Consider the following 21765-nt stretch of genomic DNA (forward strand, 5'->3'; position numbering starts at 1 on the left):
TGATGGTGGTATTATTATATTCTATATATATATATATCTATACATCTATGTTTTATGTTTATCCTTATTTGCTACTAAGAAAAAAATAAAAACAGTCACATTCAGAACATTACTTATCTTTTTTTTTTCGGTCTTATTTATTCGAAGATCGAGTATCCCATTCATGTTCCGCCGCCTCTCCCACATGGTCCCCTGGACGCGCCCCACTCCTCTGCTTGCTGTCGTCGGCACCACTGGAGTCGGTAAATCTCAGCTTGCCGTCGAGCTGGCCAAATCGCTCGGTGGCCAGGTCATCAACGCGGATTCAATGCAGGTGTACAAAGGGCTGGACATCATTACCAATAAGATCCCGCTTGCCGAGCGGGAGGGCATCGAGCATCGGCTGATGGATTTTCTGGAGGTGCATGATGAGTACACAGTCGGAGAATTCGAGCGGGATGCACTGCAAGTGGTAAATCGAGAGCCTATCATGGGATCTACTCCGTCCTAGGTTGAACTAACGTGAATCGACTCTTGCCTACAGATTAATGAAAATCACGAGAAAGGACGGGTCCCGATCATTGCGGGCGGCACTAATTATTACGTCCAGAGCCTCATTTTTCGCGATTCTCTTGTCGCCTCTGCCTCGCACGCTGCTCTATCCGACAGCGACACGGAGAGCGAGCACCCCGAGCTCCAGGGCACCACGGCTGAGCTCTACGCGCGTTTACAGGAAGTGGATCCGGTCATGGCCAATCGATGGCACCCTAATGATCGGAGGAAGATCCGAAGGAGTCTGGAGGTGTTCCTACAAACGGGGAAGAGGCACAGCGACATCATTCTGGAGCAATGGGAGGGGGATTTTCGGACCTCCCGAGTGCGGTGAGTTCCCTGTTGAAGAGAGGAAGCCAGATCCATTGGCTTAACGACTTTGCTTATAGATTCCCGACTTGTGTCTTTTGGCTTTATACACCACCTGAGACATTAAATCCCAGGCTGGATGCAAGAGTAGAATCAATGATAAAGGTAGGTTGTTTGCCAATGGTCTATGTGCTAGAAAAAAGGATCTTCCCCCCTTAGCCTCTTACTGACTGAACTTGAATGCGTGTAGACGGGTCTGTTTGAGGAACTTCGCAACATGCGATCACTCGAGAAGAGCGGCCAAGCAAGGTGCCCGGGCAATGAACAGGATTATACCCGCGGAATCTGGCAGGCGATTGGTAAGGGCCGACCCCAACGAGGATCAGTCGTATCCAATACTAATGCTTGTTCCCATCAACACACTAAAAGGCTACAAGGAGTTTCTCCCATATTTCTCCGCCCTTGAATCGCCTCCGCCCTCCTTCACCGAAGAGGCTCTGGCCACCCTTCGAGACCAATGCATCTCCGCCATGAAAGCAGCGACACGTCGCTACGCTAAGCGACAGATAACTTGGATCCGTAATAAGCTCGTGCCAATGGCACACCTTATGTCTTCCAACACCCCTCCCGATACCGAGACCGATCATACCACGAATGAGGATGATACTGATGCTTCGCGTGACAAACATCTCTATGTTTATATGTTGGATGCAACCAACCTGGATCGGTGGAATGAAGAGGTGCGCGACGTAGCAGTGCAGATAGCACGAGATTTTCTCGCAGGTCAGCCGCTTCCGGACCCTAGGTCGCTTAGCCCGCTTGCCGCGCAGATGGTGCAGAGAAAGCAGCATCACGAGGCGGATACTGCGGCTCGCCTGAAAAGCTGGCGCAAATTCACATGTGATATATGCACAGACGGCGAGGGCCAACCTCTGGTCGTCAATGGAGAGAAGGAGTGGAATGCGCATCGTCAATCTCGAGGCCACTGGCGGAGAGTGAGGGCGACTAAGCGAAACGAGGAGTGGCAACGATGGAAGGAGAAGATGCGGGACTCAAAGGACAAGGCGGAGAACTAGTTGGTGAGGGGGGAATGGGGTGAAAATAAGGGTGCGGCCCTAGGTCTATCCTCTTATTATTATTGTACCATAGGGATATGGATTCTTTATCCGTGTAATTGTAATAGAATGTTCGCCTTTCATCCTTTCTAGCCTGTCATTGTATAAACAGACTTGTCCTGAATTGGCAGGATACCCTCTCTACTCCACAGTCGAACTACATGGGGAGAAGGCTGGACCTCCGAGCTTCATCTCCTGAGGGCAGAAGGAATCGGTGGTCTTTAAGTTTGGCCTCCCGCCAAGATATTCTCTCAGCAGAATTCAGAAAGTGGCCCATAGAAGAACTTTCGAAGCTTCTGTGCTAATCGGAAATAGGTTCAAACTACAGTGTATGACACAATAGAGGAAGACAACAGCTCTTTTTTTTTCATTTGGGAGCTTAGTTGAGGATTCGCCCGGTTGGTCGGCACTAGGTTTGCGCCACTTTGTGGCGGGCTGAAGGGGAAAAGAATAGAAAATAACCGTTTTCTCCAGAAAAAAAAACAAGTTTCTCTAGAAGATAGAATAAGGCAAAAGGGGGAGCTAGACGCTGCAAAGAACTTTCTGGCTAATTTTCTAATTTAGCATCCCGGCCGATGTCGCTCGTTTTCTCCGACCATACCATTCTAGCTAATAGCTCATCTGGGCTCCTTGCCGTAGGAGGAGCGCTAACCCGATCTGGCTCTGAGGAACAGGCCGGGACCAAGCCTCTCAACCTTGCCCCTCAACCACCAATTAGATTCGGTTGATTCCTTTCTTTCAGTAATATCTACCACTTTCACTTTTCCCCACTAGAAACCGCCTCTTCAGCTTTCCTCCCAAGAATTCTCGACCCGAGATTTTGGATCCCCCACTCCATCTCTTAATCTTCCTCGAGAATGCCCCCCTACCCCTTCGCCGCCAATTCGAATTCTTCAGATCGCTACCATTGCCCCCACTGCCGGCTCAACTTCCCCTTTGCATTTTGGTACCGCCACCATGTGACGTACCACCCAACTATATCTCTGCCGCCTATTCATCATGAGGACGGAGGGCGGGTGTGTCCAGGCTGCAAATACTATGGCAATCTGGTCACCGTGTTGAATCACGTCAACACCTGTAGAGGATACAAGCAATGGTTTGTAACAAGTAGAGGGGCTGGCATGGGATCTTGCACTGCACTGTGACAACTCTTGTTGATCTTGTTTCTTTTTTTTTCGGCTCTATATACATGTTTTTTTTTTTCCTTTCCTAATTGCAATTTAGCTCTTTTTTCTTGTTTCCTCCCTGAAATCGTATTTAATTCTTTTTTTTTATGGATCTATTCATTATTACCAATGTTAAATTTTTATACCTCTATTTTATCCAACCGTATTTTTGCTTCTCACCTGGCTCTTCTCTTTCTTCTCTTCTCCTCAACGTGTATACCTTCTCTTCCTGTCTATAATACCTAATCACTTTCCCTCTTGCTACTGCCGTTTTCGGTACCGATCTTGTAAACTGTGAACGTACCTCTCCACATTTCGGATAATCCATACTTGGGAGACTAATGCAAGCATAGTTTGGCATGCAAAGCCGTGCAAGTGAAGTAGAACGAGGATTAAATTTTGATAAAGGGGAAGAAGAAAACAAAAATAAAGAGCAACTTCTTTCAAAAAGAAGGGCAGAACAAACGACAGAGACAAAACCGAGATATAGAAGTACAGGGGGAAGAAGGTGACAGTAACATCAGATATAGGTGTAAATATATAAAACACGCAAAATAAACTACCTGCATCCATTATAATACAAATACTCTGCAGAGCGAAGAAAAGGGATCTACTTTCGATCAAGAACACCGAGTTCACTGAAACAGGGGGAGTGCGGGGGCGGGAGGGGGAGAGGGTGTTTCCTGGTCAATTTCCTTTTCATCCCAAGTCAATTCCCAATCCTCACATTCTTGAAACCGCCCTCCAACACTTCCAGCCACCGCCCCAAATCCCGAAGCGTCGTCACCAATTCTTCTGCCAGGGCGTCTCCCTCAAGCATCAAGTTATCTACGCGAAGAGCCCGTGGCTCGGGGTACCCCGACGTAGCCCCGCCACTGCTGAAGCTACGACCACCGAGGGAGAATCCGGCGGGATGTGAGTATTTCGGAAACGCATGAGTGGGCGAAAGCATGGTGGGGGAGAGATACTTCTGGCCCCCCGCAATGGGCGGCCGCCCATCATTGACGGAGGAAACGGGGGGAATGGTCGTGGCAATCTTTAGCGGCAACCCTGCCCCGTTCTGCTTCCCTTTACTCGGCTGCAGCAGTTGAGCCGATAGGACACCGACGCTTCTTTGGCGGGGCAAGCTGATGTCGCTCGAAGTCATCGCGGGATGACTTCCGGTTTTGTGATGACGTCCCGAAGGCCCTTCGCTGGAGGCCATGGCTTCTTCGGAGGTGGGAAGAGCAGTTGTAGAACGGACCCGCCGTGCTTGGTGGAGGAAGGTTGGGTGAGATGGCATTGGGCTGCCATCCCTTAAATTTCGCAGTGGTTGAGGATATTGCTTTTGCTGTGGCTGTGGCGTTGGCTGTGGTTGTGGTTGTTGCTGTGGTTGCGGTTGCTGTTGTTGTTGTGATAGTGGTGACGGTTGCTGCTGTGGTTGCGGTTGCGGTTGCGGTTGCGATGGGGGCGGTGGTGGCGGTGGTGGCGGTGGTTTTTGTGCCAAAGCAAGTGAGGATGGTGGAGCAGTAGGCGTAAGCAGTTGTGAAGACTCAGGAGATTCATCTGTATTAGATCGGGTAAGGTTCGGTTTGATAGACATAGGTGTTCTGCCGGATGTGGGAGTCGAAGTGCCCAGAGTCAGCGACGAGGCAGGGGCGGGCGACATTGATTTTGAATTGGCTCCGCCTTCGGGCGGGTTCCTGACCGGAGTAGAAGGGGGCTTTGGAGAATCCGGGGTAGGGGGCATTGGCGATACGGCCGTCTGCAGTGGTTGAGGTGTCGGTTTTGGCTCTGCAGAAGGGGCGGAAATGAGTGGCTTCCCATGCAGGACCATGTTAGAGGAGAGCGGCTTTTGTACGGAAGTGGAGGCGGCGGTCGATGCATTTTGATCGATAAATAAGCGAAGAAGAGGATGGGATTCAGCATAGCTTTTCTGATAGACCCGCGGAGCAGGAGAGAGATGAGCGGATTGAGGGTCGGATGAGGCAGCAGGGGGCACCTCCGACTTACTGGGCGTCTCCTGAGTGTCTGCTGGAGCGGCGTCGCGGTTCGCCAGCATTTCGGACTCTAGGTTAGGGACTGAAAGAGAGATAGCGGCTCCACTTTCTGGCCTTGCGAATCTACCCGGCTTCCCCTTCCTGCTGTCCGCATCGTCCTCGCTCGCAGCCGCATCGAACTTGCTTCGCACTGTCATATCAAAGTCCCATGCATCCTCATCCACCCCGAAATCAGCGAGATCGAATGCATCTTCTTCGCTACCACTCGAATCATCCGAAGCTTTACGGCGCTCCGTTAGCTTCCACCGTTCGTAGCGGAGGACGAGGTCGCGCAGGATTTTATGTGTATGTTTGGCCGATTTAATGAATTTGGACTTGAGAAGCTCGTCCGCCGTTGGTCTCTATCCAATGATAGATACGATAAAATGTATAAGGAATGCTGTCCTTATCTAACACACAAGTCAAACCGGGATGTGCACTTACGTCCACCGGGTCCTCGCATAGGCACTGCCCAACAAACTCCTTCATTGCCACAGAGAATGGACCCTCCAACTGTGCAGGTGGGCACCGTGGGATCAAGAATATCGCACGCATTGGATCCTGGTCATGGAACGGTGGGTTGCCAGTAGCGATCTCGTAGACCGTGATTCCTAGGGACCAAATATCCGCCTATTCATCGCGTCGATTTGAAATTGAATCCAGTGAGTACAAGCCTATAGAGCGACTTGCTTTAAAAAACTTGCACGCAAACCTTAAAATCATAGTGAGATCCCTGTCGTATTACTTCAGGAGCCATCCAGTACCTGGCAAGTGGAAAAAGCGTAATGATATGGTTAGCAGTGACCATATTAAAATGAAAGAAAGTTGGTCATTTACGGTGTGCCAACAAATGAGTTTCGTTTGAACGAGTTCATTGAGACTTGACCTGCAACTCCAAAATCGCACAGTTGAACACGGCCATCCTCTGTCAAGAGGATATTGGCCGCTGCATGAGGGAGAGGGGGGGAGGGGAAAGACCCATTTGATTAGAAAGCTAAATGAAGAATTTAAATTTGTCCGAACTTACCTTTGATATCGCGATGTATTATACCGTTTTTGTGGAGGTATACTAAGGCCTGCACGACTTCGCGGGTAATGACCACGATGTATTTTTCTTCGATCTTCCCACATTTCATCTATATTTCCCCACGTCAATATATTTATAAATCCTCAATCCAACGGATCATTTCTTAGATTCTAGCACTTACTAGAGTGCGGATACTTCCGCCCGCAGCAAAATCCATCACAATCCACAGCTTCGTCCCGTTGAGGAAACTCCCATGATACCGCGCTATGTTCTGTGAGTTGCTATGTTTAAGCTGCGAGAGGAGTGCAATCTCCTTCTGAATGTCGACAACATCGTCTTCCTTTGTATCCAGATTCAAAACTTTAATGGCAACGATCTGCCTGGAGATGTTGTTGATCCTGTAGAGTGCATCCAGTCAGCATCCAGCGCAAATTATGAAAGCGGCTATTCAAGTTTACCCCTTATACACTGTGCCATACGCTCCTCGCCCAACTAGCTCCAGCTTTGTGTAGAGCTGATTAGCCGATTGGCCGTTGCGACCCTCGTGGTGGGTGGGCAGATCGACGGCCGTTGCAGATCTGAGCTTGCTTGTGGGGGAGGAGGCAGACCGGAGGTCTTGCGTTAGCTGCATGCAAAGGACTGCGTCAACGTCCAACAATAAAGTGAGCTCGTTCCGTTAATGGGGGGAGAGGGGAAGTAGGGCAAAATAGAAATCGGGTGAAAATAGAATAGGAGAACGAAATCAAGTGAGGCGTCGAATAACCCTAAGCCGAGTGCTTAGTTTTGATAGATTGAGAGGGAGGGGGGGGGGAAATAGATAAATGCTATTAGTAGAAAAAAAAATAAGTTTACAGTACAAGAGGCAATTAAGACAACACTAAACAGAAATATTGGCTAACGACTGCAGTTTATACACATATTAAAGAACCAAAACATAGGGGCAGGAGCGTAACTGGAAACCAAAAATGTAAACAGATAAAATAATGCAGACAGAAAAATACGGTGACAAAAAACACAACAAAAACAAAAGGAACCCTAAGTATAAAGCTTAAATATCTTCAGGTGACAACATTAGAAGCTCGTCAAGATCTATCTCCCTATCCTCCTTCCCATAGGATTCTACAACAATCATTGGGTTGCGTAGGGCTCTTTGCGGAGTTTGCTTCACTTGGACCGCCGATTCAAAAGAGGCTGTGGCACAGGTTGAAGAGTTGCCAGTGTCAGAAAGGGGCGAATTCGTGCGAGAAGCTTCAGAGCGGCTACCATGGTTGTTCTCTATCTCGTCGTGCCGATGGTGTCGCAAGATGTCTCCTGCCTCTGGAAGTGGTTCTAACTCCTGTGCATTGCTGTTAAGTCGATTCTCCTCTTTACCTCCATGCCGGCTTTTCTCATTTGTATCACCCGGTTCTCTCGGCGCAGATTTCAAATCCGCTGCGGTCCCTCCGCTCGATTTCCCTGGGACTTCCTTAGCCTCCTGACTACTTACTGAGGATGTGGAAGATAAGTTAATCTCAGATGCGTACGATGTAACTGACGCGGCAAGCCAGCCTGCCCAGCGGTTGACTATGATCGGCCATTCGGTATTTTCTTTGGCAGGAGTGGCGACGGTTTGTTTGGCAGCATCGCGCGCATGCGTATGATCAGATTGAGCTGAGCTAGAAGAGGATGATGCGGGATGTGACCCAGGATGCTGATCTCCGATCTGCTGTGCTAACAACTTCTGCCCCTAAATAAGGAGGAGCTGTGAGGATAAGCAAAAGAAGACTACAGGCGAAGAGTTTACTTTTGCCAGGGAATCAACCACTATTTGATGCAATAGGGCAAGCCCTCTTCGAGCCAGCTCTTCCCACCTTTGCTTTATACTCGACTGGTAATTCTCAATGGCCTTGTCAATTTCACGCTCATGTTGAGTGAAGTAAGGCTCAACCACCGTCCTGTACAGAAACACAGATCCCTAAAAATAGCATGGGTAAGTCTGCTTCTAGGTCCTCGTGGATACCCATCCGTACCTGAGTTTGAGGCAAAATAAGCCAAAGGATAAAAAGGAATTTCATTTCATAATAAAAAGGGAACCTAGAGGAAATAAGAAGGCGCATCAGAATTGAATTTATCACCCCATTCCGCTGATATTTTGTTTTACCAGAATATAAAGAGATCGGCCAGAGTTTCAGCGACCCCAATAAGTCCCATGACCGACCAATACATCAGCCAAGGAGGAAGTACAGTACCATCGTTACAACGAAGTGCTTTATATGAGGCGTAGGCGGGATAAAGCTGGAGTAAAAGGGTTCGAATAATGGAGAAGCAGAAGGATGGAATTAACATTACAACCGATGAATACTGGACCTATTCGAGATCGGAAGTCTGTGAGGGAAGTTAATGAGATGATAGCTGATATTGTGTAACGTCGAGGAAATAAAAAGGGGAGAGTGACTAAAGTCGTAGAGGCAAGCCTACGTCACCTTCAACTCAATTTGACCGTTGTTCCTGCCTCATCTTGGAACAAGCTCTAATGCTAAAACGGTATGGAGCTAAGCTTGAAAAAAATGCTTAAAAAGCTTCCCAATGGGCCATTTTGCTAGTCGATATGATTATATATATGCCAAAATAAAATTCAATCGGATACTAGGTATGTTTGTGAAAGGAAAAAAATTTAAAATTTAATGGTTCTACTGAGACTCGAACTCAGATTACAGGATTCAGAGTCCTGGGTGCTAACCAATTACACTATAGAACCGTCATATTTTTTGTTAAGAGAAAATAGGTTTTTGATATAGACTCGAAATTAGCAGTCACAAAATTTTGTTGAGCTGAAAAGGTAGGCCAGGAGCATTACTTGGGTGATTTTGACGTAGATGCTACCCTACCGTTTTAACTGTACAGGATACTTTTCAATAAAGATCCATTAATCTCAAAAAATAAAAATCAATGAATTGAAAGTAGTTTTTCTAAACTCCACTGGTGCTTCAAATTAATTGAAATATAAATATTATTTTGAAAACTCTTGTACTTTTTGCAGCAAGCGTAGAATGGATTATTATTAGTATATTATTAGTAGTGAATTTTACATTTTACATACAATATAATACCTATGTCTTATTATCAGACGAATCCTATATGTAACCCTATATATGTTTGTTATTTAACAATCAGGGATAGCGTTGTATGATCCACCTGGAATTACTTCTTAGCTGTACACACTGGCTTGCCATCCCTACTTCCGCCGCTTATACATGGGCTAGCACTCGCCTAACACATACTTGCTGCCGAAAGACGCGCAGTAGTTCTTGGACACTATTGCGTACTTTTCACAATCTTCAACCGGTGATGCAACAAATACGCCTCTCACTAGCTTAAGATTCTCAGGTTCGGTCACTACGGTTGAGGCCAGGCGTAGCGAGTTCGCTATCGCAGCTGCAATTACGCCGTTACAGCAACCAATTGATGTGCCATTGACACACACCAACTTAAGATTTGTACGAATTCCGACGGAATTGATCGCCTGCGACATTCCTTTAGTCACCGCGCCATATACCGTCGGAGAAGCCTTAGTGAAGGTGGCACAGATGACGCAGATTAGAATATGAATTAATGTTTTTCGCATTTAAAGAAAAACAAATATTATATACAGCTAAGAAAAAAAAAAGAATTGTTAACCCGAGGATAAAACGATAATATATACCAATAAATTACCCCAGCAGTTTCTAACCTCATAATCTAAAATTATCTAGTCTCTAAATCTAATCCTCTATTCTACGCGACTTAACCATTGATCTAAAATATGTGCCAATGCACCTCACAACGTTTCACACTTTCAAAACCAGGAAAGTTAATTGTTATTTTTTTTTTTGGTAATAATCTGCTTGGAAAAGAGCCGAAAATTCCATTCTTTAACTGATTCCATAAATTATTAACTTTCTTAGCTATCCCCAAAACCTTATGTATATAAACATATATCCCTTTCAATTGAGGTGGCTTTAATTTATTAGGGTCCTTAAATTGCAATAATAAACTGAAATTGATCAAAAATGTGGTTAGAATTTTCCATAACCCCATTGAGCAGAAGGCTTTCTATTTTCCGCCTATCTCTTCGAATTAAAGTCTTTTTATCAATTATAGTCAGTACAAGGCCGGTCATTGATCATAAAGGACACTGGCAAAGATGGTGGGAGAACGTATGATTTCAGCTATTTTTCTAACAAACCAAATAAAAGTTGCCGCCTCCGAATATTACGTTCATTAAGGTCATATACTTCATTATCCAATTTATCATACTTCGCTTTGTGTTACTAGTCCTCAGTATAATAATGAGAATAGCAGAGGCGTAAAATTATCCTCATCAGTTTATAGACCCTTGCATAAACTCAATTGGCAATCAAACCTTTTCGGGCCGGGGGATGGACGAAAAATTTTAAAACCATCGATAAGTGATCCTGCAACTATTTGAACTTTGAGATTTGTTCTATAGTATTTACTTTCTTTTAGTAGAATCATAACCCACAAACGCAGTCATGTTCAACAGCTTCAAAAAAGTTTTTTATGTATTCTTGATCGAGTTTCTCTACTTAGCGTTTCCGATCATGGGGGAATCCCCACTTCGTTCGGGTTGCGAGTACTTTATCCCTCCAGATATCGGGTCTCGGGATATCCTGCCGGTAAAATGCTTTGCAAGGCCAGTGTCAGGAAACTGTCTAGCCTACTTCCCCAAATATTACTACGATTCTTATGCGCGGGCATGCAAACAGTATATATATGGCGGATGTGGGGGTTGTGTGGTATTTGACACTCTGGAGGCATGCAAAGAATCGTGTGTCAAGCCCGACTCCTCTTGCTCAAACTAATTATTATCAATGGTCGAAAATTTCAAAGGAATAAAATAAAAAATCGCATTTCCTAATTACGTCTTCACAAAATCATGTCCAAAAAAAAACAATATATTTACTAAGAATTCAGGAATGTTAAAACAATCATTTCACTCTGAGGAGTGATAAGTAGAAGATGGACATTTATTACCACAATAATCTATCGCATTTATAAAGCTATAGCTTCCAGAGACAGCAAAACAATCAATAGAAAACTTTGCCAATACAGGATAAAATATTAGTGTAAGGATATATTTTCAAACATCCTAGTATATTGTCTGAATCTTTCGACTCATCCGTTAGGTATCTCTGAGTATTATGACTTAGGCGTTTCCAGCACTACAGGTTGTTTAGTCTCCCCTCAAGCTAAGCAAGTACAGAGTAGAGAAAATGAAATAGCTCTATGCCTTGTTTGAAATAGACCAGCAACATGCTAATCCACGAAGTGATATATTTTTATAAGCATTCAAGATAGAAATCAATAAGCGTAACTTAAGAGACATTACAAATATCCAAAAATGGGGAATTGAATACTACTAGCAGATAGGTGAGGAGTAAACTTGAAACCCGCTCTGGTGCCGATATATTTATGTGCATCTTCATCTTCATCCACAAATTTAGAATGCATATAAATTTTCTTCGTAGATGCGTTTCACTCCCACTTCGTTCCTTACCGCCTCGAACACTTTCACTAATTCGGGTGTCTTATCTTTATTCACCATCGAGTTATACTCCTCCATGCCGAAAAATTTCTGAAGCTTGATTAGCAAACTAAACATGTGTATATCGGCAACGGTGAGTTTGTTGTCCAAGTAGTGACCATTACCGCCGAATTTTTTGATAAGACGCTCGTGATAGGGAAGAAGCTTGTGAGCATTTTCAATGACCAGCTTTTTGCCTGCCTCCTTCTTCTCCTCATCTTCTTGGAAGAAATAATGGGTCACCATACAAAGTACTAGTTCGAGCACCGAATCCATTACCATCTCCACCAATGCCGTCTCTTCATTGGTATTGCCCATCAGTCCATATTCACGTCCTATGTAACGAGAAATGGTTTGCGATTCGGCAAATTCATAGCGGGTGCCATCAGGCTTTGTAACATAGAGTACAGGAAGATGGCCGAAGGGAGTAGTGGCTTTTTCAGTGTTCCAATCTTGGACTTGCCGAAACGTGTAATCAGCCTATCGATGAAACTAGTTTGCTCACAAAATAGAACTTCAGTGCATTGTTCTATAGACTTACATTGACGATCTCTAGGATTGTAATGAACGGCTGGCTGAGAGCAGCGCGTTTAAAATAAAACACTTCATACTTTGTTTGAGAGGTCATTTTATGTATTTTGCATCCGGAATTGAACGAGTCCAACTTTCAACTCCATATTACCGAATTTGAAATTGTTTGCCTCAGGAGGCTTAGAATTCGAAGAGGGATAAGTATTTTAAGCGATCTTTCTTGTCCAAGGTTGAGCGCACTTAGGAATATTGTTGGGTATATGCCAAGCTCTTATATTGATAAAAAAATGAGTAGGTAAGGTTGAAATATTCAAATAAATAAAGAGGTCATATCAAAATATACAGGATTTCTAATACATCTCCTTCAAACCGCAAAAAAAAGAAAAAGGGCATTAATATTATGAGCAAGTAAAAACCAATCATTATCAAAACAACCTGAGAGGTATAAGTAGGATTAGGAGTCTATTATTAAATAAATGCTATATCATGTCCTGTGGGAGAATTGGTATAGGAGGCATGGGTAGGTTGCCTTTTGTCTTATACCCTAGCGAGGCTAATACCCTCAGGGTCTTTGGTCCAATCGGGCCGCCATAGGCCCGTACTGCCTCTTCATATGCAAGATTCTTCTCAGGGCGCCAGAGCATTAGCCATTCGCTTGTATTTGCATAGTGAGTGGAGCTTATATGCGACAAGGATGACCCAGCCTTTAGTGGGGCAAATGAGGTCTCCAGATAGACGGGATCGTCCATGGGTCCGCCAAATGGCAAGATGGCGAGAGCGTCTTTGGTCGTTGCAAACTTGAGTAGATCGCGGGAGGCCTGAAATTCAGGCGAAGTGCTAAGGGCGGTGGTCATCTCCTCAGGGGTAGTTCTATTTGAAAAGAGCGCCTTGGCTGCAGCTGCAATTGTCTGTGTGTAAGAACTCACCGGCTTTCTCTCAGGCATTTTTAGCATGTACTTCTCGAATACCCCCTCGAAATATGTGGCCACTTCTCCCGACGAGGGTGCTGCTAAATGAGCCGATCCTCCTGGGATAAGGACTTTCCCGTTGGGAGGATATTCGAGGAATACTGAGAGGAACCCAAGCCCGTGGAGCATTTCGTGCAGGACTGCATGGGTGAAATCGGTTTGGTTGGAATATTTTAACTTGGGGCCATCTTCGAGGAAATGCCAAGGCAACTCGGAGTTAAATTCCATCAAAATGTCATACTGATTAAACTGCGGTCGCGGTGAAATGTCCATTTGCTTAACGAGGGCCTGCGGATATACGCGCAACATATTGTCGTCATCTTGAAGCAGCAGCATACGTGCAGGAAGCGCTCCTCCTACATATCATGAGAGTTAAGCAAGGTAAATGAGATGCAAGTCGCAGAAATAGAAAATCTACTTGCCCACACTTGGCATCATTCCAGATTTTTTGCATACATCTTGGTTTTTGTTCGCGTCTTTTGAGCAAAATGGAAGAAAGGTTGCACTTACACGGATGGGCTCTTTTATCGACAGATGCTGGGCCAAGATCTCTGATGCTCGAGCGAGGTTATTTTTGGCTTTAATACAGAAGTCTGAGGATGCGATACATTGCAAGTCAACACTAAATGCACTTGAGCTGCCAACTGGCGATTGCTGTCGAAGGCTGAGATCATGCACAAGAGGACAATCGATGTGGTTGCGTTGGGTAAGGTCGAGAGGATTGTGGATGTCGATACAAAGGGGGATCTTGGCGAGACTAGCATCCACTAGGAAAAGGAGGAGTAGAGGAGAGAGAATCAGCATGGCTTAGGGGGAAAGAGCGGAAAGGGAGGGGTCGATCCCAGGATGAAGGAACGAAGTGGGAGGGGATAATACATGGTTAAGGTTGAGAACCATGTACGCATCGAACAATAAAACAGCCGCAACGTTTGACAAGAACATCCGGAGCCTAAAACGGTCTGCAGCTCAGGGATCTGAGGGGGATCGGTGGGTGGGCGAGCGCTTTGAATAAGCCCTCAGCTGAGAATGAATGGCCGCAGCCTGGGCAATCCGGGCCTCGAATGGGCGTTTCATTGCAGCCGCTTGTATCCGTCGACGTCCTTAGCCTCGCATTCAACCCAAGCTCCTTCGGCTGCAATTTAGTTGGCATTGATTTCCTAAAAAAATTCCGTCATTCTCACGCGGCTGCCCGTGACTTTCAATTAAAAGGCCTCGCTCCGGCTCCTCTCTGCCTTTTCGCTCGACGCCTCTTTGCCCTCGTTCTCCCTCTCCCCACCGCGGCCCTCTGGATGCAGCCCTCCCAAATGCCTTCTCACCGCCTCTCTGTGACAAGCTTGATCCACGACACCCTATCCTACGCGTTCGCCCCCTCTCAGCCGCTGCCCGCAGCAACAGCCAGCTTTGACGCACGATACTATAGCTTTCCGCCTTTTGAACGCTTTCAGCACCCGGCCGATGAAGACTACAATAAGAACGACAAACACGACGTGAGTCATGCAAATGGGCCCGAGTCGAAGCCAGAAAAACCCGACCCATAGTCCTGGACTAATTGCATGCTGAGCCGAATCATACCAAAATGTATATTTCTGTTGTGTTTCTCATATTCCGCTATATAATACTTAGTATGTATAACATTTATTTTTGTGATGTCGATGTTCGGATTTTGTTCCATTTCCTTTGTATATTTCATTCCACTCTGGTAGCCTATTTATTATTGTGTTCGAATAAGAGGGTTGGTTCTCCAAAATAGAAGGCCCATTTATCCACGATGGATAGGGTGTTACGGTGAAAAAAAGAGGTGTTCTGTGCTATCCTGTCCAATGCGTTGGCTTCGCTAGGACAATTGAACGAATGCTTTTTTGATCTTCAATGATTATCAAGCCGACTAAGAAGAAATAAGAAAGGAATCAGAAAAAACGATGCGAAAAAAGGAAACGAAGACCTTTTTGAGCATCTAACCGCCTCTCAAGTGAGGGTATTTAAATCACTTCCAAGAGGATTCTCCATCTTGGGTCAAAATATGATCTATATTCGTCAGGTATTAACAACACAGCCAAGGTTTCACCAAGAAATTTCTCGCGATAAAAAAATATTACGTGTCATATTTTACCAAGTTTTCCTCAATTTTACGCGTTTTGTTTCCAATTTTTATTTCATTTTACTTGTTTTCCTTCGAGCACCAAGAGCGTAAGCGCGTGGTTGCACGTTTTCCAATTACTCTCGGATAATTTCGCTTCATTCATCCTTCAATATTATGGTCAGTATAAAGGAATGCTAACTTATGATTCATAATTGAAGACTTATTGTGCCTCAATCTTTGATTTGATTTTTTCTCTATTAGGCCTCCATCGAAAATATATCTCCGGCAGTCATCAAGCGTATTTCCCGTGAGCTGCAAAAACTGCAGCAGCAGCCACCAGAAGGAATTAAGCTTATTGTCAATGAAGACAACATCACTGACGTCCAAGCGTGGATCATGGGGCCTGGTAAGAGATCCATCACATTCTGCCACTGGATTATTAGCCTAAAATCAGTCTACTATTGTATATTCCAGAGGGCACTCCCTATGAAGGAGGAAATTTCAGAATAAAGATTGTCCTAGGCGCTGATTTCCCCAATGCCCCTCCGAAATGTAAGTTTCTCCTGGTGATGTCTTGAGCATTTTGTAACCTTTTTTAATTCGGTGTAGGCTATTTCATCACTAAATTGTTTCACCCAAACGTGTCGGCCACGGGCGAGGTTTGTGTGAACACGCTCAAAAAGGATTGGAAAAAAGAGCTTGGCATTGCACATATACTTTTGGTTGGTTCTCAGTTTGGCTCCCCCCCCCCTCTCGTTCAAGTAATCCAATTAACCCTCCTATTTTTGATGCTAGACGGTCAAATGCCTGCTCATCTACCCCAACCCTGAATCTGCCTTAAACGAGGAGGCTGGACGTCTCTTGCTCGAACAATATGAAGACTACGCCAAACATGCCCGCTTAATGACAAGCATTCATGCTGCAGGGCAAAAGGTTGACTTCGGAGGGGCTGGGGCGAAGAAGGTGGAGGCGGAAGTGAATGGGGGTCTATGTGTGGTGGAGAAGGTGGTCGTAACCGAGGTGTCGAGTAAACGGGTAGTGGATAAAAAGTCCAAGGTTACTGATAAGAAGAAAACTCTCAGGAGGCTATGAACCTCGTCGAGAAATTCCCGGTTTCTTATTTCCCATAGACTTTGTTACTCTTAATCATTGCTTTAATTTTGCTTTAATCACTTTCTCTGTATCTTTTTATCCTTTTAACGCCACCTCCTCTGATCCATATATTTACCCCAAGGTTTAACCTTTAGCCCTTTTCCCCTCTATTGTAATAATGATATCATCTCTCTTTCTACTCTCACCTAGAGGCAGACACGGGCGAGCCTTAAGAAAAAAACAACACACATGATATTTATTTCCAAGAAACTATTAACAAAAGTGAAAAGCATATATTGTAAATATATCTATCAGGAGAGAAAGCCGAAAAAGCGCATACAGTGTAAATGATAAAGTTATGAGAGAGCCGCAAGACCAGCTTTTCTTTTTATCGCCTAATAGCATTCGTGAATGATCAGGCTAAGGAGAATCAGATCGAACTGCTTTCCGTGGAATGTCTTCATCCTCTTCATCCTCCAATCCTCCACCATTGTGAGCTCGAGCAGCACGAGCGCCTGGCTTGTTTGCTTCATTGCAAGCATCGATCCATTCGCTGTAGACATCGATCGGCTCACTTAGATCTGCAGACATCGGAAAGGCTCGAATGTAAGCATGGGAAGGGGCAAGGAGGGGTGAGGAATAGCCAACTTACAATTTATGTTACATTGGAAACTAACATCGCACACCTTGCATTTAAGGTGTCCAACCTTGGAGTCTTTGTCTCTGAAAGGAGAGCAACAAGTTAGATTACAATCTACCACGATCCGAGCCAGTCTTGGGGGAACTCACAGTCTGCACTCGATTGTCTTTTCATGATTGCAGAAGAGGCAGTCAAACACCGTGTCAAGGGTTAGCTTCCGGCGAACCATCGGCTTTCTTTTGGATTTGCGCTTACCCTATTGTCCAACAAAAGACGCCGACAGCAGCGACGGTCAGATCCTTTCAGCAAGAGATGGATGTCGTGGTTTCTAAAGCCCTACTTACCATGGTGGAATGATCGGTTTAATCAACGTGGGCAAGATCAATGCAGAGTCGAGTATCCAATATAAATCAACGTCATCAAGGCGTGACAGCTTTTCATTATTCGATTTTAAGCTTCAATCGACCTCCATCCTCCTTATAGCATCGAAAGAGTCCCATTACCGCAGCTACAGCTTTCTCCACTCTCCCTCTCCATTCCGCATCCTCATACATCAAAATAGAGTGCCAGCATATGTTTATATTGCAAAGCTATGCGTGCTACACGAAAAAAAAAAGACTGAGCAAACCACCAAATCATTACCAGCAAGTTCTTCTTTGCATGCGGGACGCTCAAAATAGGATAGATCGAGAACGCTCTCGTCTTTTTAGGGAGAGTGGACCATCCAACTCATACCGTCTTACCTGATACAACTGTTTTTCATCGTTCATCTTACGAGATTGTGCAAACTGTCAAGCATCTTCTCACCTGTTTCTTTTTTCTTTCTCCATACCTGCCTGAATGTGCATATAGACGGGAATAGGGTTCTCTAGCAGACATATTCATGATTTTTTATTGCTCTTTCTTATTATTACCTATTCCTCCTACCTTCAACTTTCTCTCCCCTCCCCCTTCTACTTTTCCTTCTTGCATTTCGATACGGGGGCATGGGTGTCGTTTGAAATACCTCCAGTGGTGTGAATGACTAGTATACCCTTAATACCATATCCATATTCATACGTACGACCCTCTCTCTACCTTGCTACCGATGAACGCTGCGAGTTTTGCATGGTACTCATCTCTAAGATTCTGTGGTTTTCATTGTAGTTAGGGGCATACAAACTAGAACTAGACCGACGTCTCCCCTACACTCCTTTACTTTTCCTTATTTTTCAAGAAATTTTTCCCTTACCCGACTTGACACCAACTCAACCCCCTCCCCTTAAACATTTTTGTTTTCCTTGTATTTCCAAAAGTATGTCCACACCACACGACCTGATACAGCAGGGCGAAAAGGCCTTGGCCAGTGTAAAGCACCTCACTTATTCCAACCAAGGATGGCGACGAGTACGCACCAACCAAAGCGGTGTCGTGCTCGCTGTGAAGAATGCTCGGCGAGGCTATAGCGGGCGGGGAAGTGTGTACCGTGGGCAGATGATATTTGAGGATTTCACCCCACAGGCTGTATTCTATGTGATTTGTAATCGATATTTGTGGGATAGAAGGTAGGGAGAAGGGGGCGAGAGCCTGCTTTTGCAGCGGAGAGCGTAGGGTATCTAATTCATGATGGATAGGTATGTTGATGGCGATCTCATTGAGAATTTAAACGAGACCACTTCGTTGACCCACGAGGTCATAAGGGAAGACTCGTCAAAGTAAGTTGGAGGAATATCCAAGTGGATTTTTTTTTACTGTAAATGTGATTTTTCTACCCCTCGATGTCCTTTTTTTCCTACATTAGATTGCGCGAGTATATTTTAATCGAGAAAATGGAGTGTGCCCTCGATGGCTCCATTTTCTTCGCCGCCACTTCAGTCGACACTCCCTCTATCGGACACCCGCGATTCCAGAGTAGCGGGCGAGGAGGGATGGGGAAACATGTTCGACTTTTCGGATGGGTGCTGGAGCCATTCTCCGTGGACACGATGCTAGGGACCCGTGTCACTCATTACTCGCAACACGACACTCTACCATTCATTCCCTCGTTTATCCGCCATAAAAAGTATGCAACTCAGTTAGCCCTCGTGGTGAGAGCGATCAACGAGTATTTGATTTCCCACGGAGACAAATTTCGGGCCTCGGTCCAGCGGACCAAAGAGCAAAGCCAAGAGGAGCAGAGGAGGAGGGCACTGGAGGAAGAGGAGAATTACGGAGAAAAGGTGGAGGGAGGAGTGCGAATTATAGTGCCCATTATGGAGGAGACGGAGAAGGTAGCGTCAGTGGAAACACCCACGAATGAAGAGATACAGCCCAAGGAAGAAGTGGCGGCTGGATCCCCTGAGGGCTCGCTGCAAAACGACTCATTGAAACAAAAATCATCCGTCTCGATCGTAGATCCCATTTCGTTTGTGCATTCTCCAAAGGCCCCTGTGCAGCCTCAGCCTTTTCCCGACCATTCCAAGGCGCTCGTGCGAGCTTTTGAGTTGCTCAAGTCAATGACCTCCAGCCTGGATGGGTGGACACCTCAAACAGGACGGTTTGAGCGGTTTGTTGGGGTTCAGTCTTACAGCTTGAAAGAGGAGGGGATGCCCCTGGTCATTCGAAGCGATGGCATAGTGCGTGGGGGGTGGTCGATCGAGCAGATCTGCGCCGTCATCGAGTCGTTTAGTGTGCGGAAGTTATGGGATGGGCAAGTCAGTATGCTTTCTTTATTTTTTAGTTGGAAACTATGCTTATCCTTTTAGTCCAATCCTACCGCTTTTAGTTTGAGAGTGGTGACATAATTGCCCATATCAATAACCGGGAACGGCTCTTTCATTGTCAATTGAGCGGGGTTTTTCCGCACGGCTGCTGCGATGTGGTGGGAGTGATGGCCTCGACGAGCAGACCCAGCACAAACAGCACCTACATCATCCAGACCAGCGTGCAGGACCCCCGTCTCCCGAGTGCTTCCGCCTCTTGCCCGCGGCTCAATGTTAACCTCTCTGGCTGGGTGCTGAGGCCGATCTTCAATCGTGTGACCGGGCAAGCCGACGCCGTGCAAATCACCCACGTGGTTCAGATGGGATTTGGAGACATCACCCCTCCGGGCATGACGAAAACCCTGCTAAGGGGCGTGCCGAGTGCATTAGATAGCATGCGGCGCTTTATCAATAGTGTGGGGCCGCCGCCGTATGCACGACGTGTGATGGGGGAGATGGTTGCGGAGCTGTACGATTTGGATACGCTTGAGTACGAGCTCTCGTTCCTTGTGCATCAAGGGCTGTCGCGGCGCACCGGCGTGAACAAGAAGCATTGCACGGAGATCCGGCTGTATCGGAAAATGTACCCCTCGGGCGTCAACATCATGGTAACCCCCGAGAAAGGAGTGCTGGCCGAGTCGGCTCCAGATTTGGGCGGGGTGCGGGTCATGATCACGGATGAGCAATTGCACGGGCAGCGTGTGACGATCCGGGTCAGCCCCAATTCAAGCGAGGCCGTAGAGAAGATGCGGGTGAAACTGGAAATGCTCAATGCAGGACTATTGAGGACCAGGGACAAGATGGTGTCGATGGGCTCGTGCAAAGATATTCGGGAGATGTCTCAGGAATCCCCGGACCGGGTGTCTTCTGCTTCAAGCGTGAATGAGCTCGAGGAGAACAAGAACAATCCGTTCTTGGAGCTGATCAATACTGGGACAAAGGGGTTGGATGAGAGGAGTGTGGCAGGAGACACGGAGGCGAAGCAGGAACTTGATTCCCCCGTGTCCACCGGGACGGCGCGGAAAACTCTTTGCGACCGCAGGAGGACGGCCCATACTCGAATCACGACCACAGGCCTCCGCGCCGCCTCATACAAGACGACAGATTCGTGCTCTTCCTCACTGCGGTCATCGCCCAAAGATTCCTTATCGAGTTCCAGTCATCACTATATACGCCCTCAAAGCCCTCCCTCGCCTCTGAGCGTCTCCATCCTTCTGACCCCCAAGTCCTCATTCGAGAGGCACCCCAGCACTGAGTCGCGACAGAAAAGCGGGAGAAGGGTGGAGAGGTCGGGACGGCGGGAGAAGGGGCTGACAACGCTTGAAACCTTCAGCTTGGAAGAGAAGAGCGAGCGAAGCCTTCGCAATAAGGACGCGACCGAGGCGAATAAAAAGAAGCAAGCCGGCGGCATGACAGCCAACCTGGTGCATCCTGAATATCCAAACCCCTCATTGATACTGCCTCCCTCACCGTGCCCTTCCTCCATGCACCAGGCAGAGTGTCAGGGTCGAGAGGGGCAGGAGAGCGGTTCTGACACCGGAAACTACCACAAGAGCGAGGAGAAGTATAAAACGTCGTCCGTCTCGCCTCCCAAGGGCTTTGTCAAGAGCACGGGCCCCGTCTACGAGCTATCGCCCAAGGGATTGCAGGCGGCCAGGAAAAATCGGCCCCAAGATGACAAGATGCTGATTCTAAGCGATGATCTCACCTTCAATGGGCAGCAGCTTATGCTAGTGCTCCTGGGAATGACCATTGCCTATTACGCAGGCAAGCTCTCCTGTCACCCCATCGCATAAGCTTGAATGCTTTTTTTTTTCGCTTTGTAACTACAAGATGCTTATTATATAGTCCTGTTGAGAATTGTATATAATTATACAATACTACGTTTTCTCATTTCTTTAAAAAAACATTTTACTTTTTACTATTCCCCAGAATAATATAATCATAATTGAGATAACGGTTCATTAATTTTTATTTGAAAAAAAAAAACAGCGTTTACACAGAC

General features: G+C 46.1%; 11 protein-coding genes and 1 non-coding gene across 12 annotated transcripts; 5 read left to right on the forward strand and 7 right to left on the reverse strand.

The window, feature by feature from the left end:
* Positions 1–163: 163 nt before the first annotated feature.
* Positions 164–1916, forward strand: VTP21DRAFT_75 (uncharacterized protein; the record flags this gene model as incomplete). Its single annotated transcript, XM_069398247.1, has 5 exons — positions 164–451; positions 524–861; positions 921–1005; positions 1091–1199; positions 1270–1916. The coding sequence occupies 5 exons, from the start codon at positions 164–166 to the stop codon at positions 1914–1916; spliced, it is 1467 nt and encodes a 488-aa protein (XP_069256454.1).
* Positions 1917–2812: 896 nt separating this feature from the next.
* VTP21DRAFT_76 (uncharacterized protein) lies at positions 2813–3100 on the forward strand (the record flags this gene model as incomplete). Its single annotated transcript, XM_069398358.1, has 1 exon — positions 2813–3100. The coding sequence occupies one exon, from the start codon at positions 2813–2815 to the stop codon at positions 3098–3100; it is 288 nt and encodes a 95-aa protein (XP_069256455.1).
* A 730-nt stretch (positions 3101–3830) lies between these two features.
* On the reverse strand, positions 3831–6797 carry VTP21DRAFT_77 (uncharacterized protein; the record flags this gene model as incomplete). The annotated part of the gene is made up of 7 exons (XM_069398469.1): positions 3831–5501; positions 5584–5769; positions 5852–5903; positions 5977–6085; positions 6167–6275; positions 6348–6564; positions 6625–6797. The coding sequence occupies 7 exons, from the start codon at positions 6795–6797 to the stop codon at positions 3831–3833; spliced, it is 2517 nt and encodes an 838-aa protein (XP_069256456.1).
* Positions 6798–7214: 417 nt separating this feature from the next.
* VTP21DRAFT_78 (uncharacterized protein) lies at positions 7215–8491 on the reverse strand (the record flags this gene model as incomplete). The annotated part of the gene is made up of 4 exons (XM_069398580.1): positions 7215–7892; positions 7950–8120; positions 8176–8239; positions 8307–8491. The coding sequence occupies 4 exons, from the start codon at positions 8489–8491 to the stop codon at positions 7215–7217; spliced, it is 1098 nt and encodes a 365-aa protein (XP_069256457.1).
* A 339-nt stretch (positions 8492–8830) lies between these two features.
* On the reverse strand, positions 8831–8903 carry VTP21DRAFT_t5. The gene has a single exon. It is a non-coding gene; the product is annotated as a tRNA-Gln (tRNA).
* A 501-nt stretch (positions 8904–9404) lies between these two features.
* On the reverse strand, positions 9405–9770 carry VTP21DRAFT_79 (uncharacterized protein; the record flags this gene model as incomplete). Its single annotated transcript, XM_069398691.1, has 1 exon — positions 9405–9770. One exon carries the CDS (start codon positions 9768–9770, stop codon positions 9405–9407), a length of 366 nt encoding a protein of 121 aa, XP_069256458.1.
* Positions 9771–11645: 1875 nt separating this feature from the next.
* On the reverse strand, positions 11646–12357 carry VTP21DRAFT_80 (uncharacterized protein; the record flags this gene model as incomplete). Its single annotated transcript, XM_069398803.1, has 2 exons — positions 11646–12209; positions 12271–12357. 2 exons carry the CDS (start codon positions 12355–12357, stop codon positions 11646–11648), a joined length of 651 nt encoding a protein of 216 aa, XP_069256459.1.
* A 382-nt stretch (positions 12358–12739) lies between these two features.
* On the reverse strand, positions 12740–14032 carry VTP21DRAFT_81 (uncharacterized protein; the record flags this gene model as incomplete). The annotated part of the gene is made up of 2 exons (XM_069398913.1): positions 12740–13584; positions 13651–14032. The coding sequence occupies 2 exons, from the start codon at positions 14030–14032 to the stop codon at positions 12740–12742; spliced, it is 1227 nt and encodes a 408-aa protein (XP_069256460.1).
* Positions 14033–14289: 257 nt separating this feature from the next.
* On the forward strand, positions 14290–14766 carry VTP21DRAFT_82 (uncharacterized protein; the record flags this gene model as incomplete). The annotated part of the gene is made up of 1 exon (XM_069399024.1): positions 14290–14766. The coding sequence occupies one exon, from the start codon at positions 14290–14292 to the stop codon at positions 14764–14766; it is 477 nt and encodes a 158-aa protein (XP_069256461.1).
* Positions 14767–15482: 716 nt separating this feature from the next.
* Positions 15483–16400, forward strand: VTP21DRAFT_83 (uncharacterized protein; the record flags this gene model as incomplete). The annotated part of the gene is made up of 5 exons (XM_069399134.1): positions 15483–15485; positions 15570–15714; positions 15783–15860; positions 15918–16030; positions 16104–16400. 5 exons carry the CDS (start codon positions 15483–15485, stop codon positions 16398–16400), a joined length of 636 nt encoding a protein of 211 aa, XP_069256462.1.
* Positions 16401–16820: 420 nt separating this feature from the next.
* Positions 16821–17387, reverse strand: VTP21DRAFT_84 (uncharacterized protein; the record flags this gene model as incomplete). Its single annotated transcript, XM_069399245.1, has 4 exons — positions 16821–16981; positions 17053–17123; positions 17190–17296; positions 17385–17387. 4 exons carry the CDS (start codon positions 17385–17387, stop codon positions 16821–16823), a joined length of 342 nt encoding a protein of 113 aa, XP_069256463.1.
* Positions 17388–18336: 949 nt separating this feature from the next.
* On the forward strand, positions 18337–21556 carry VTP21DRAFT_85 (uncharacterized protein; the record flags this gene model as incomplete). The annotated part of the gene is made up of 4 exons (XM_069399356.1): positions 18337–18584; positions 18654–18734; positions 18821–19712; positions 19784–21556. 4 exons carry the CDS (start codon positions 18337–18339, stop codon positions 21554–21556), a joined length of 2994 nt encoding a protein of 997 aa, XP_069256464.1.
* Between the last annotated feature and the right edge of the window lie 209 nt (positions 21557–21765).

The sequence above is a fragment of the Calcarisporiella thermophila genome, assembly GCF_041956535.1.
Source record: "Calcarisporiella thermophila strain CBS 279.70 unplaced genomic scaffold VTP21scaffold_1, whole genome shotgun sequence".
NCBI classification, from domain to species: Eukaryota; Fungi; Calcarisporiellomycota; class Calcarisporiellomycetes; order Calcarisporiellales; family Calcarisporiellaceae; genus Calcarisporiella; species Calcarisporiella thermophila.